The sequence below is a fragment of the Cloeon dipterum genome, chromosome 1 (assembly GCF_949628265.1).
Source record: "Cloeon dipterum chromosome 1, ieCloDipt1.1, whole genome shotgun sequence".
Lineage (NCBI taxonomy): Eukaryota > Metazoa > Arthropoda > Insecta > Ephemeroptera > Baetidae > Cloeon > Cloeon dipterum.
The window spans coordinates 18,228,004-18,243,547 of record NC_088786.1 but is presented as its reverse complement, the minus strand read 5'-3'; the positions used below and the strand labels follow the sequence as shown (position 1 = coordinate 18,243,547).

The 15,544-nt window shown below is 38.1% G+C and overlaps 1 protein-coding gene across 1 annotated transcript; it reads left to right on the top strand.

The window, feature by feature from the left end:
* The first annotated feature begins 694 nt into the window (after nt 1-694).
* LOC135948269 (uncharacterized) lies at nt 695-14,884 on the top strand. The gene is made up of 10 exons (XM_065497477.1): nt 695-1,033; nt 8,078-8,540; nt 9,314-9,382; nt 9,899-10,020; nt 10,641-10,733; nt 11,990-12,310; nt 12,565-12,869; nt 13,210-13,334; nt 13,973-14,395; nt 14,556-14,884. The coding sequence occupies exons 2-10, from the start codon at nt 8,081-8,083 to the stop codon at nt 14,702-14,704; spliced, it is 2,067 nt and encodes a 688-aa protein (XP_065353549.1). The 5' UTR covers nt 695-1,033; nt 8,078-8,080; the 3' UTR covers nt 14,705-14,884.
* Nucleotides 14,885-15,544: the final 660 nt, after the last annotated feature.

The window sequence follows — 15,544 nt, the reverse complement described above, 5'->3', positions numbered from 1 at the left end:
AAAACTTCATTAAAGAGGCTTGAATTCAATTTTAATTTTTAATCAAGTATTTTTGATAGTATAAGAATTGATAAAATGCAATAGGCTAATCACAGTTGATACAAATCCAGCCATTCCTCACAGTTGTCTGTTTTTACAACCTAAAAGTGAAATTCATGGCAAGTGTGTCATGTGAACACGTCCGTTTGAAAAAAGTGGACTCTGGTCTGATCAGCCATAATTGTCTATGATTTAACGTTTGATTTCGATTCTTCTGGTCACGAGGTATAAAATAATGTGCGAAATATGAGCTAATTTCCCTTCTGGCGATAAGGTACTCAATGATTGATTAGCACGCAAACTTTGGAGTTGATTTTCTCAGATATTTGAATGAGCACTAGGAAAATTAAACCCTTCAAATTTTCAGAGTAAAAGGTGGTAACTATTTTATATCAGAATGCTGCTGCTTATATACAGTATTGTTCTCGACAGCCGCACAGCTGACTAAATAGGGTTTCGTGCGTTATCATCACACGACCAGAATTAAAATTAATTTCGAGATGCTCCCCACGCACGTCGCACTGCTTCTTAATTACATGGTCGCGCAGCTGCCGCGCGGCTTTAATTCCTTCCCTCAGCTTGAATCAGATATTATAATGAGGAAGTGCAAGTGCGGTCCTGCCTGTCACTTTGGATAAAAAAGCAAGACAATCGCGCCTCGGAAACTGAATCGTGCGTGCGTGCCGCGGGGGGATGGTTTCCCGCGCCGCCCCTCCGTGCCGGCAGCTGGCCGCGTCACCCCAGCCAGGCTCGCAAGCACACTCACACGTGCATTCATTCATCCGCCGTCGGTGTCGGTAGGTCCGCGTTGAGCGGGTGGCGTGCATGAAACGTGCACTCTCGGCTCGCCGCTCAAAAGGAAACGGTGGCGGCTTGCGCGCTCTTCTCAACAGCACGTCTCTATGGCCGCTTGTGTGCTATCCAGGCGGTGACTCCTCGCTATCTGCTCTTCCTCCTCACCTGCCCAAGTGCTAATCTACAGAGATAAAAACAGGTAAGAATACACACACACGCGTGAGTCTACATTTCTTCCGAACGCAGCAATTTCGAAAACCGACAGCTGAGCTGCGTAATATTGGGTTTTTGCGTCGCCTGCGTTAACTGGGAATGGCGGCAGGAGAAAACATCCCATTTAAGAATTACTCAGCACCTTTATATAGGTGGACCTAAATTTGATGTGAATGGGATAAAATCATTAAAAGAACCCTGCAAACCCTTAATTCGTACCTAATTTTATAATGGTTAGCGACATTGATTTTTGGATTTAAATGAGAATTTTCAAAATTATGCGTGTGGCGTGTCTGCCAAAACCTCCAACCCCTATTTGCACCTAATGTAGGAGCAAATGATGCCACCCAAAATTTTAAAAAAAGGCTATCGAATTTTATTTAGAAATTATTGACACTTCAGTGAATAAAGCCCTTTTTGATGTTTTGCTGAGTGAGATTTTGTTAAGATTGACAAGATTGTTACGAAATTCAACACTAAACTTACACTCTGAGACGCCCGCAGCCGTTACTATTATTTCGGTGCAATTTTATTGGAAAATTTATTTCTAAATAGCTGATGTTCAGATTAAGGTGAGCTCAATTATTTTTTTCTTGAAATCCTCATGTTTTTTTAAATAATTTATGAAATGGCTAAATTTTCAACTACATGGATGTTTCAGATGAGATGCATTATTTATTTTTTTCTTATATTCATGCGTCAAAGAATTTTAAATAATCTACGGTCAATTCCATTTCTAAGTGACGGGTAGTTTGGCAAGTGTCTACGGTTTGAAAGAAACTTGGTAGGTCAATAACCTCTAGGTAGAGGGTAAAGTATTATTTATTTAATTGTTCATTACTAACAAATTTTTTATTTCCAAAAGATACCATTAGACGAGCCCCTGCAACTTATTTACACTGCAAACTAAGTATCCCGAACATATTTTGGAGCATACAATTCATAAAGTTTCTGCCTTCCCCAAAGCACAATAGCACAATACTCTTCTATGTGCGTCTCTTTCCCGATCGCATCATCTGCCATTGGTGCGGGGGAAAAGGACTAGAAATCTAAAAATAAAGAGCGAGCGTGCTGCACTTTGTTATTAGGTGCAGTGGCGTGTGTTCATTTCCGAGCGTTTATCCTCTTAAAAGCTGCGCTGGAATAACGAAAGATGCACACACTCTCGCGGTATGGTACGTGGGGTGCGAGTGTGTGTGATGAGTGGAGCGTGACTAGGAAAGCAATTTGTGTGAGAACAGGCAGGAAGTACGGGGGGCAGGTGATAAACCACACGCGGCCATTCAGCTTCTTTTCAAACAGCCTTTATTATAAGTCAATATCCGTTTTCGGCTCCACTGAATGCTGCCGCAAACAAAATATGAAAAAAATGCTAGCTTCTTGTCTTAGCTCGAAAAAAAGAAATACATACCGAAACTAAAAGAATTTCAGGCAGGTGTGTTGCTTTTAACCAACACACAATCACACAATTTGTCTCAACTGATTTATCCACGACTGTTGATCATAATTTATGTCTCATAAAATCCATTTCAGTTTTAATGCCAAGCTTTTTTCGTTCGTAGAAAATTCATTTTATTTAAAAAAAAAATCATTTGGTTGGTGTTCGAAGTTCGAATACCTAGTAAAATTTTCGGGACAGTATAGATTGCTCAATTTAATAAAAATTATTATATACCATCCGTCTAAAGATTCTAAAGTCTTGGATAATTTCATTCAGCCCCATCTTTAAGTGACCAGTATGTGGTTGTTAAGTGTCAACGGATTTGAGTTCTGAGCCGATTTTTATGGTTAATAAACTGTAGTTTGAAACATAATATTTAGTCAAATGAACATGTTTTTAGATTCAAATGATCCTGATAAAAATCTCACATGTTTGTCAAAATTTCGATGAAAATGTCATTTTTATGGAGTTTTGCACAGAATGCACGATATAAGAGTTTTATTTTAAAGAAATGGAAGTTGCTAATTTTTTATTTTAAACTGCAAAATTGTAACAAAGAAAACTTGGTCTAAATATTCTTATCTTTTGAAATAAACGTAATTTTAAACGTATCGTGTAGTTTCATAGTCTTTATTTAGCTTTTTTTAAATACTTCCTGCATTTCATCAAAATAGACAAGACATGAGTTATATGCATGTTGAAAAGATATGCAAATTATTTCAAAAGTAGAGACCTTTTCTTGTTGTAGTATTCAAAAATAAATATAAACTGACAAAAACATGTCGAAAATAGAAATGAAACCAACATTTTCAGATTTAATTAAATTAAATTAAATGGAAAACCGATAAAAATATTTTGGCCCAAAAAAAATTTCAATAAAAAGGTTCTTTCCTCAGTCCTTTTTTTGATGATTTTAAGATCTATGTGTACTTTAAACTGCATAAATCGATCATTTTTCATCCCATGATGATCGAAAGCTCAGAAAAATAGTCAATTGTCTTAAATTAACAGCCCTAATTATTATTATTGACTATATTTGCGAGAATAAACAAGTAAAATTACACACAACTTGTTATTTGGGAAATTTCTATGTTCGATGACCTATTCAAAAGAATTATTTCCGACTTCGCTGTCACAAAACTAAATTAGTTTCTTCATAGTCTAGAAATTGGTGTCAGGTCGTTTCATTCAAAGTGACAATAAAGCAGCAAAAATCGAAATAGCGCCCGCCCACGCAGTAACATTTGCAACGCCTTCCCGACTTTCCTTCCATTGAATGTGACTTTGTTGGTAGCATCGGTTTCCTTGGCGAAGACGAGTTATTTATCGATTGCGTAATTATCCGCGATGGATTTTGGCCGTGGTGCGAAAGGAAATCGGCCGTAAAGGTGGCGGCGGCGGCGTCTCTTTCAAAGGCAAATCGAGCTCGTTTTACAATCATGAGAGTGTGGGACCGGAATTCGGCCGATCAGCCGAAATGAGAGTGTGCGGGGATTTGAACGAATGGTGTGTATGGTGCGCGACGCGAATATATTTTATAATACAATAAAAATCGTTTTACTAACGGCAGGAGCGAACGAAGGAGATTTTCTCCCGCTGGCTCACTGGTTTTTTAGTATGCGTGCGTGCAGTGAGAGGATTTGAACTTCCTGTGCTCCCTTACACAATGAGAAATAAATGAATGCAGGATGAATAAAGTGAGAGTGGAGGAAATGGATCTTATGCCTTTAAAGCTATTCTCAATTCAAAAAGCTGCATGCATTTGCAATTCGTTTTTAGGGTGTAAAAGAATTTTGACGTTCTCAGACCTCAGACTAGCAAAGAAACTCTATTAAAACCATTGAATCAAGAAACAAATTCCGAGCGCTGATGTAATTTTCAATTTTGTATATCCTACCCAAATTTTTCTTGTATTTTTCATTTCCGAAAATAGCAAGTCAAAATAAAAACTGAATCAAGTGATGAATTTATTTTTTTTATCCAGGAACCATAATGGAGCTGGATGACCAGAAAAAAACGTGATCCTGAACCACCATTAATGAGCTATTTGCAATTTTTCCAACCAAAGTCGAAAACTCGGAGACTTGCCAGGAGAATAATAACATTAGGCGATGAAAAAACTCATAATGTGAAATATTTAAGTTTGGATTTTCCTGCGTTTCCTAAAAATCTTTAACAATTACAATCATGCGCTAGCAATTCAAGGAGTTCCATTTCCATATTACAAGCAATTTTATTAAACCTTGATCGATTTCCCCACAGTGCCAATTATAGGCTGGAACGCCTTAAATAATATTTCAATTTCATGTCCAGAACTGTCATTCCAATTCATGGGCAGACAGGAAAAAGCACTTATATAAGACAAATAGAGCGACCCACTTCTGTTCTTCGGAGATTGCGATCGGAATTAATAAACTGCAGCGTGACATGAAAGTGCACGAAGTTCTGACAGTGTGCTTTTTAAATATGCATGCGCAGTAGTCGATTTGTACACGTAAATAAATTTTATGTTTGAGTTGTGTGTTTAGTGCCGCACACCGCTCGGCGCAGCCGTAATAACAATTTCAGTTGGTGGCCGCGTGATGCAGGGCTCATAATGTCACACAGCAATTTAATTATTGTGGTTTTTTGTTGCGTAATGCAATCCATTTTAGCCGCTGCATGCAATCCGAGTGTGTCCTCCGCACTGTATCCAAGAGACCCTGTGAAGGAATTCAGGCCGCTCGCAACGCTGCCATTTGAGTTTAAGTCATGTAATACCTAAGAGATTTTTGTTTTCTTTTATTTGAATTTAATCATACGGACAATGAGAACGAAATGCTAGAAATTGATGGGAGAATTGTAAATTGTAAATAAAAATAAAATTAAAAAATTAATTAACAGGGCTCTGAAATTTAGACTTTTTCCTGAGCTTCCTAAGCCATTTAAACCACATATCGCCTAACCCCGTCTTTATGGGTCAACAGCTTGAGGAAAAGTGCAAAATTGTGATTCACATCAGAAAACTCTCCCCAACGAATTAATTCTTTTGATTATATTTAGCCAGCCTTTTTTAGTCAAACAATTTAATTTGGAATCGGGTTCGTTGTTATCTTTAGACATATTTTGATAATTTTTACTCTCAAACATTTTGTCTTCGTTTTTCCTTCTTCGTTGATTTGTTCATTTCCGTTTTGTCCGCCGCAACAAAGAGCGGAAAAAATAGTCATACTCATCAGCAGATAAACTGCACACTTGTCCGGCCTCACATACTCAAAATAAAAAATTCTTAATCGGTGTGGTCTGAGCTGTTCGTACTTACAATTAGTACGTCGCCACCGTAAAAGTGCGCAATAATACGCAAATCTTGTGCAAAAGCTACAAAAACTGCGTTAATACTTGATAAATTTTACCCCAAAATATTAAGTCTTACCAAAAACTGCTGAAAAGTAATTTGTTTGTCATTTTAGCCTCATCTGTTGGCTCCCATTAGAGAGAATTCAAAAACAAAAAATACTTTTGTGCCAAGTAAAATCATGCAAAGCTTTTAAACCAATCAATTTCAAGTTCAGATGTCAGATAGTTTTGTTTGAATTAAAACGGGATGCAAAAAGCTTACTCTGCAATTTCACCGAGGTAGTGTGCAAATTAGGGGCGTATCGAGCGAGGCGGGACGCGCTGCTTGGGCTCATTCTCGTAATTAAGATCGGTCAGAGGGCGCGATAAGGCACGCTCCCGTCCAATTGTTATTCGAGTCATCTGGCCGGCGGTGGCCTAACGATTCGTGCCCGCGCACCAAGGTCACTTGGTGCAGGTCATTCTTCCCTCGGCCGGTCGGCGTGTCCAGCCGTTGCCAGTGGCGTGGCGTGTACGCTATCGGCCAGATTTCCTGCTCCGATAATCACGCATACCTATTTTCCGCCTGCATTCGCTTTTTCTGTGCTGTAATTCGATACACAGAAAAATCTAATAAATAGACAAGTTCTGCTGTCATTGGCCAACTTATTTTATTTTGTCTCGTAAAATTGAGCAGAGTATTAGGTATTGACCATATTAAAATGTTTGAATTTTACTTTGCTGCATCAAACACTGTTTCTAACCTTAAAATAAATTTATTTTTAAGCCTATGTAGTGGAGAATCGCTACCTGATGGCGAAAGGATTTTTTTAAGAAAACTAATTTATGAAAAAAATACATCGCAATCACTCCTGCCAATTCCAAATAATTATTGGCTGTTGCTTCTCGTTTTTTCGTTGTCGACAGCAAGGAGGCAGCTCTGAAAGGTTTTTTTTAAAGAAAGAAATTCCGCAAGCTTTTATCGAACCCTTTGTCATACCTTTTCAATTGAAGTTTGTTGCGTTGAAATTTAAATTTAAATGTAGGGTATGTGTTTCTTTCCTTCGTGCTAAAGAAAAAGACAACTTTACATGACATGACTCCGCCGTTTCACAAACGACGAGCGAAATTTAGTCATATACTTTTTAAATATCGCACTGCTGTTTTCCTTGCAGATAAAGGGCCGAATTCCGCAGGGCTGTTTTCGTTGTCTTTTCCAGTTAAAATATCTTTCCGACCAATGTTTTTCTTTAACTGTTTCTCGTGAGTTGTATATCGCCGTCTTGCTTGATACATGTAAATTTCGTCTTTATTGTTATTGTCACGTGACGAGAGGCAATGTTTATTTCTGCTCGTAAAAATTTATTGGCCTCTTTAGCGGTTGATGAAATCTGCAGGCACAAAACCTATTAATATAATTATGTAACATTCGTGCAGAGTTAGAGGTTTTTTGCGAGTGGCGGACAAAAGACCGGAAGTCATCGGAAACGATTGCGTTAAATGCCGCTAATTTTGTTAGATGGAATTTACGCGCGCTTTATCTGCAAATCAATCTAAGATGCATCAAATCTCCTTTTGGAAATTAATGTTGGCACTGCAATTTAAAAAGCGGACAGCTTACAATTAGATCAATAAAATGAATGTTACGAGAAATATGTAATTAATTAAATAAATGTAAGTACGTAAGTAGTAAGCCTTATATTCGAGGCTAACAGCGAACATTTCAATCTGATTTTTAAAAGTATTTCGGAAATTTCCGAGAAATTGGGAAGGGAATTGTTTTTCAGAATACTTTTAAAATATTATAATTTCATCATCGTTTCGCTCTCATTGCTGCTGAATTATGGATTCAAAACTCCTACCCTTTCCATAATTTAATTTTTTAAATGTAATCTTTCAAATCAGAAAATAAATACCAAATTTTAATTTCATAAATGTGCTTTGTATGATGGCAGTTAAAAAATTATATTTTTAATAATAAATTCGTTCTCCTTGTCAAAAAATAGTAGAGAAATGCCTGGTATTTTTTTTTTTATTTATTGCCAGCTCACCAGAGAGGGAGAGAGAGAAATGTTTTAAAGGCCACATGAGAAGGGGAGGAAGGCGTCAGGGCGTTTCCCAGGGTTCCAACCCGCCAGAACAGGTGTTGCCGCCTTCATGATCGCGATGATTCATATGAGAAACACCCAGATTCCGTATTTCACTGCTTGAAATATCCACCTCTCGCGATGGATTGGATCAATTTTTAAATTTGAACCAAAATGCTCTTTCCAGACCATGAAAGATTCGAAGAGGACGATTTTTGCCAGGAATGAACTGCTGCACCCGGCGCATATGGAGACAGAATGCTTCCGACCGCCTCTGATGGAACCGGTGCCTGTCGTGCACCTGAGTCAGCAGCAGCAGCAGTACGCCACTAGAGACGTTTTCCGATTCTCGTCGCGGCCCGTGTGCGAACCCTTCATAGATCGGCAGGGTAGCGTGTTCAGTCTGACGGCCAGCGTTCCTCACTTTCCCGTGAATGGGCCCCTCGACGAGCACAAAACCAACGTCCGAACAGCGCCTTCGGTGGCCATCAAGGTGTCCCGCATCACCAAGAAGTCAGCCAGTCTGCTTTACGGACCTTCCACCTGGATCCTGAGCAAGCAGCCGGCTTGGAGGCGTTTCCTTGCTGCCTTCCTGTTCGTCGCCTTTGTCGCCGCGCTCGGCGCTCTCATCCTCATCACGGTCTCCAAAGGTCTGAATTACTTTTGCTACATTCTTTCTGGTTTTCTAATCTTTAAAAGTGTGTTAAATCAAAGTTTAAGAGGGATAACCCATGAAAAGATGGGGGATATTTAGCATAATTATAAGAGGGCTGTGAATTTTGGATAAATCGAGTTTTTAAAAAACCTTTTTAAATAATTTCTTGGTGTAAAATATTCGATTTTTCTGGAAGCGGGTTGGTGCACTTAATTATGCTTACTGTAGCAATTTCACTGTCTTAAAAAACTTGACTTTCGTTGTTTTAGTGAAATGATTGACTTTTATTATAAATAGGTTGGTTAGAGGATGTTTTTATTAAGACATTTCTTTGATATTAGCTTTTCGTTTCAATGGATGGCATTTTTAGATATTCAGAATTCTCTACAACTAATGGGATGAAAATTTTTATTCAAACCAAAACACTAAAACAGCCCATTGAAAAATTCATCTATATAATATCCAAATAATTCTTCAGTTCATTTTGATAAATTTTGACATCATTCATTCCTTGCTGTATTCTAAATACCTTCTCATTAAACTAAACACAAGCGCCATTTCGTGACAGTTAGTCGTAAAACCCTTTTTATTTCGTCAAGAGCCAAGAGCCTCCAATAATAATTTAATATCATCTTATCACGGCAATTCAATCGGGGATCACAAGAAACGTTACAATTCAGGGCACACCCTCACCCATCAGATTCTATACGTCTTCATGACTATGACAATGAGTCCAAATAGAATGATGAATAACTTTAGCAATTTCAGTGTCCAGCCCTCCAATTGAAGTGGGTAACAAGGTGCAAATTGAACCAGTAGTCACCTACAATGATTCAAGTAAGTATACAAGATTTGGTAATCTTAACCGTTTAATTTAAAAGAGTCAATGTAATGGACAGTCATTCTTTAATTTGTTTAAATCGTTTCTGAACAAATCTCAATATCCAATAAAAATCAAAGAAATCAAAGAATAGATAAAATGATGATTTATGTGTCTTTATAAACGCTGCTGAATTTCATGAATTGAAATAAATGTATTTTTCGTTACAAACCATTTACTTGTACCATTTTTAAATCGTAAATTATGATGTACCATTTTTTTATTTTTTGTGTCGGAAAAATCGATAAAATATAAAGACGAGTCAGTACTTGCTTCATATTTCCAAGAGGCTATCAGAAACGTTCAGGTTGGAATTAATGGAGAAATCTTTGTTCTAATTATACTGTTTTTTTAATTTAAATTAATTGCAATCGACTTTATGATGATAAACAATTTTTGCTGATGGGGTTTTGTATTATTAACCTTTTTTGGAAATAGAAGATTTTAGAATGAAAATAAAATTCAAATTACAGATGACGACATGGTTGATATAATCAGCGGTGAAATCCATTTTCCTCGTGTGGACTTCAACCCGGCACTGAACGACACGGAGTCAGATGCGTTCAAACGGCTGTCTCTCCAAATCAAAGAAAAGGTTAGCTGCCTTTTTGAGGCCATATCTTTTGTAAGATTCTGCCTACCGGCGAGAGCAATAAATTACTCGCAGCTTTTCCGCCCCCACAGCATTTTTCATTACATTATTTTCAACTCGGGGTCACAGAGCGATTTTGCTTCATTTGTGACAAATTCAAAAGGCAGCAGGAAACGAGTTTTGAGTTTAGAAAACGAAATGCTAAAGGAAAGTTCGAGCCCACGCACCTGTCACCGTGACTCACTCAGCCAGGCATTGTGTGCGGCAGTCGGCACCACCATTCAACCCTAGGGATCGATTTCCATATCCCTGCCCTAAGCACAAAAAAGTCTACACGCAAAACCGGTTTTATTGCATGTGTCGCGATTAATTTTAATGGACACATACTGTTAATTGACTCACTAAAAATGGTTAAAAAATAACACTGTTTTTCCTTGTGTAAAAGCCGCAGCTATTTTCGTCTGGAACACTGCCTCTGTTCGTTATGGTTGATCAGCCTTCAGGAAAAAAATTAACTCACGTTGTTCACGGTTTATAAATTCCTTTCAAAAAATATTATTTGCTTCCCTTGTTAAGATAATCAGCAAAAGACTCCCTCTAAATTTTCTATTTCTTTTTTCCAGTTGGACGACCTTTTTAACGCAAGTGACCTCGCACCTAGTTACAACGGATCCACTGTATATGCTTTCCGACCAGCGTCTGTTGAGGGAACGGAGGTAAAATCTTAAGAGCCTATGTCCAAATAATACGCGAACAAAAGATTGAAAAATTAAATTTTATACAGTTCTGCCTTTTTCCGCTAATGGGATTATACAAATTTCATATCGTGATAATTACGATTCATCCTGAGTCCTATTTTAGTTAGTTGAGACGCTAAAACCACTACGTTGATAAGATCCATAGAGGAAATAATGAAAGTAATTTTAAAGATTTCTTTATGATAATTAATAAAATTAAGTCTCTTGAGCACACATTTCCACTTGATGTTGTCATGCAACATCATTGAGAGGTAAAAGAATAACAAGACTTAATCCTTGTTGATGTTATATTTATTTTAATTAATAACTCGACCAAATTCATCAAATCCATAGTTCGCCCTATTTCATGAGGCAAATAACAAACCAGTCAATATTTTACACAAATTCGAGATTTTGTCACAAAAATAAAACACAATAAACATTCCAACGCAGCTATTTCATCGTATGTCACAGTGGCTCACCAAAGCCAAATAAACAGAAAATATTCTTGTTACAAGCAGGTACGTGCCCAAATAATGCAAGGGACTGATTTGTTCCGCGACAACAATTTTTCCTTTTCATCCTTTAAAACGATTTTTTACATCCCACTTGGGAGGAAGCTAGGCTGACTAAACGCATTCCTAGAGCATTCAATTGTCATCTCCTCCAGAATCTTTTTTTTTCCAAGAATTTGATCCTCTTCAATAACCGACAAATTTTTCCAATGATTCTAAATTTGGCATTTTAATATACGTCTTACATTCCCACCAAAACATATGATGTTGAATAAATTGAAATTAAAAAAATACGTAGATAATAGAAACGAAAAACCGTCTAAAATGATTAGAACTAAAACGATGACAGCTCTGTCTGCATTTCAACGAGTTCAAAAATTTCCTTTCTTTGCATGTTTAAAAACTTTTATCCGCAAAAAATGGTAAATTGAATGAATATAGGGCTAAATCCTACTAAAAAGAAATCGTGAGTAAAATTTCCTAACGCTCAAAGAAAAAATATGCACTATCCACGCATCTTTAGCCAATTTAGACGGTTTGAGACTGTTTTTAGACGGGTTTAAGTTTGGCTCAAATGGCTTAAAATTGCACAATTCAAGCTCATTTAATTGTCCCGCTACAAAGCTCTAAAAAAATATTCGATATTTTAAATTTTATAGTCCTATTAATATCGATTTTTTGCTGACAGGATACAATTTTTGATCAAGTTTCACTTAACAGGTTTTGTGCCACTTGAGGCTGCTCGTCTTGGAGGAGCCGAAGAATTTTATGGAGGAGCCGGCTAACCGCGCAGGACTGGCCTTCCTGCGGGGTATGCGCCACCACGAAGGCCATATGTGGCTCGACAAGTGGATTGTCGACGAACACTCGATCGGCTTCTCGGGCCACGCAGTCAGGGGCACTTTCCGGCGGCACCAGCAGCTGCAGCACCCTGATGACAACACTCCCGGCTGGACCAGCTGGGCGCCATGGAGCGCGTGCGGAGCCAGAGGCGTGCAGTCCAGGCTGCGCAAGTGTGCTCTCAGGAACGGCACTGGAGTGGTAACTAATCTGCTTTTTTATTTTTAATCTTTTATGAAAATAAATATTTAAAAATAAAATAAACTCGTTTTGATCAGCTTAACAATTCTTCTGGATGAAATTATGCGAAAAATGAGGATGGTAGGAAAAAAATCACTAATTTCAAGGTTAAAGGGTTCATTTTAATCTAACACGTGTCAAAATATTTTTTTTTTTAAATTAACATGATTTTTCGGCTCTTTTATTGATTCAATTATTTTTGCAATGCTTTATAGGTTTTGAAGAGCACAGAGCAGTGTCTGCAGCGCGGAGGTGGCGACCTGCTGATCAAGGACTGCAAACAGAACAAGTCTGAGGTGGTGGTGACCGTGCGGCGTCCCTCACAAACCGACACACATCAACCGATGACAGATGTGCGCCTCTGCGACGACTGCCGCGAGGGCGAGGTGTGCGTGGCGCTGGTTGGCGATCCGGTCCCCTCTTGTCGGCCCATAACCGACGCCGCTGACCCCACTGGCTGCGGTGGCCTCTGCAAGATCAATACTGAGTTCTGTAGACAGCTCGACATGGACGCATTCAGGTACAAACAATTTTGATTTTTTTTATTGGCTTCAGGATATTTTTTAGTGTAGTTTTCCTTTGATTTGTTGAGCTTTAAATTAGGAGCTAATTTTAATTTTCAATTAAATTCTGTTTATTTCTCCATAATATTATCCATAACAGCAATTAATGACCACATAAATCTTAGTACTAAATGAAATATTTGAAACATGTTTGCTATATTCTATTATTATATGTTTAATTTTAAGTGAAAATAAATGTTTTTGAATTAATGATTTTACTCTAATAAATTTCATTTGTTATTAAAATAATTTTAAAAAATGAGAAACTAAATAAAAAGCTTTATATTTTCTCTTCAGGTGCATCGACGATTCGCACTGTCTAGAGTCAGAGTGGCGTTGCGCCAATAATATGTGCATACCCAAGAGTAGCAGGTGCGACGGACACATGAATTGCTATGACCACTCGGATGAGTCAGATTGCGGTGAGTAGGGTCGAGGCGACAACTTCAATCTCTAAAATAATTGCTCCTGACAAGCACAAACGCAATTGGACAAACAACCATCGCCGTTCACTAATGTAGGATTAGTTTTAATGAGAAATGTACGACTGAATTCAAACAATTATGCAGGAAAAATAAATTTTAGTTTTTATAAGACACCATTAGTTTTGAATCAAACACCAAAAATAAATTTCTTTTGCATGAATATATCTTGGATCAGTGAAATTCTTTAAGGAAAAAATCCTGAATAAATTACGCGGAGCTGAGCTATAAGGTTAACTTTGATATCATTTGAAAACGACAAAACGTCACTGGTTGGAGGACAAAACTCAACGAGCAAACTACACCAAATTTACTCCGGAAATCAGTCTTTGTTAGTGGATTACATCATAAAATGCTTTCGACGAAATATTAATTTTTATAGGTTTGACAAGGACACCATTTTTTATTTAAAAAAAAAACTTTCAATTTTGTATTCTCATGAAAGGTTTCATTTTTAAAGAGTAAATTGTTTAGCGAAAGATTATTTAATTTATAATTTTAATTGGTGAGAATTTTGAGCAAATTATTTTCCAATAAGGATAAATTAAAAAATTTAATCCTGTGTGACGTTGAAGCAGAGTGCGAGCCTTCGACGCACTTCCACTGCGGCAACCAGACGCAATGTCTGCCGGTGTCGAAGCGGTGCGACGGTGTGGTCGACTGCTGGGACGCGGCGGACGAGGCCAACTGCACGGCCGCCTGCGCCAGTCCGGCGCACTTCCCTTGCTCGGACGGCGGTTGCGTGCCGCTGGGACGCTTCTGCGATGGTCTGGCCGACTGCGCCGACCGGAGTGACGAGCCCGTCGGCTGCGGCGGCGGCTGCAAGAGCACCGAATTTCGCTGCCGCAACGGTCGCTGCGTGCGGCGCCTTGCCGTGTGCGACGCCTTCGACACGTGTGGCGACGCTTCCGACGAGGGGCCCGGCTGCACTGACCCAGCCGCCGACCCGAACATGTTCGCCTGGGCCACCGCGGCCAAGGTGGACAGGGCCAAAATGACAAGTGAGAAATCATTTTGAAATAAAAAAATTTATAGTTCAGCTCACTAAAAATTTAGAAGTCAAATAAAAATAAAATCATTCCATCTTCTATAAATATTTCTAATTTCTTGCCCGTATTGATTTTATTCGCATTAAAATGTGTTCAAATACAATTGTTTCAGGCTGTCCGCGCGGACAGTTCCGCTGTGCCAGTGGAGAATGTGTGTCAGAGACGTTGCGTTGTGACGGCACTGTTGACTGCGGCGACAAATCTGATGAGACACACTGTCTACGTTTCAAAACAATACCTAACCGAAACACGACAGCATAAACTGCATTTATAGGCTCTTGAATGAAAAGCTTTAATTTTGTTATTTTTTAAGAGAAGATCCGATGCGTGAGAAAATGTATCATTGACTGTTTGTAAAAAAAAAACACAAGCATTTAATTTTTGTAAGTATATGTATTGTAGCAATAGCAACAATAAAGATAAAAAATATTTAAAACTATACACACCACCAAAAAGCTCTCTTAATTTTGGAGTAACTTTTCAAACTTTTACATTGAACACACGAACAACTGACAAATATTGTATAGGAAAGGAATAATGGGCATGGTTCAAAATGAAGTGTTTATTTAGTTAAAATCGCTAAAAGACATGCAATTCTGCCATTTTCCTGCGAAATATTTATCAGTGCAAATACAAAAGCAAGTAGAATAAAATAAAATTTCGAAAATTTATTACATTACAACCATGATAAATCTTCATCCTGCGCGGTTACTGCTCACAACGTAATAGGTTAGGTTGCAGACACCATCTGTTGGTGGCGTATGAGACCGTATGACATCACTAATGTGACAGTAAAAACGGCGGGAGGGGAAATCTGAATCTAAGTCAGCACTCCGCAGGAAACGCAATCGCGACGAACGACCTGTCTGATCCTTATGCATCAAATAGTACACAACCACATTAAATCCTTGAACACATTTATTGCGAGCACAGGATGCTAAAAGAATGATTTTTAATATTGGTCAATAACAAGACCTATAAAAAGCTGCTTTGATTTATAATAAACAACAACAACAACTATCTGACTTAACTGAAATGATTTCAAAGCTGCAGTAACGTGGTGAAAATATTACCTAATAGAAACGGTAGCTGCTGTCAATA

Coding starts and splice junctions, on each gene's coding strand:
- LOC135948269 (XM_065497477.1), top strand. CDS start 8,081: ATGAAAGATTCGAAGAGGACGATTTTTGCCAGGAATGAACTGCTGCAC. Junction 9,383..9,898: donor AGTCACCTACAATGATTCAA/GTAAGTATACAA, acceptor TTCAAATTACAG/ATGACGACATGGTTGATATA. Junction 12,311..12,564: donor TCAGGAACGGCACTGGAGTG/GTAACTAATCTG, acceptor AATGCTTTATAG/GTTTTGAAGAGCACAGAGCA.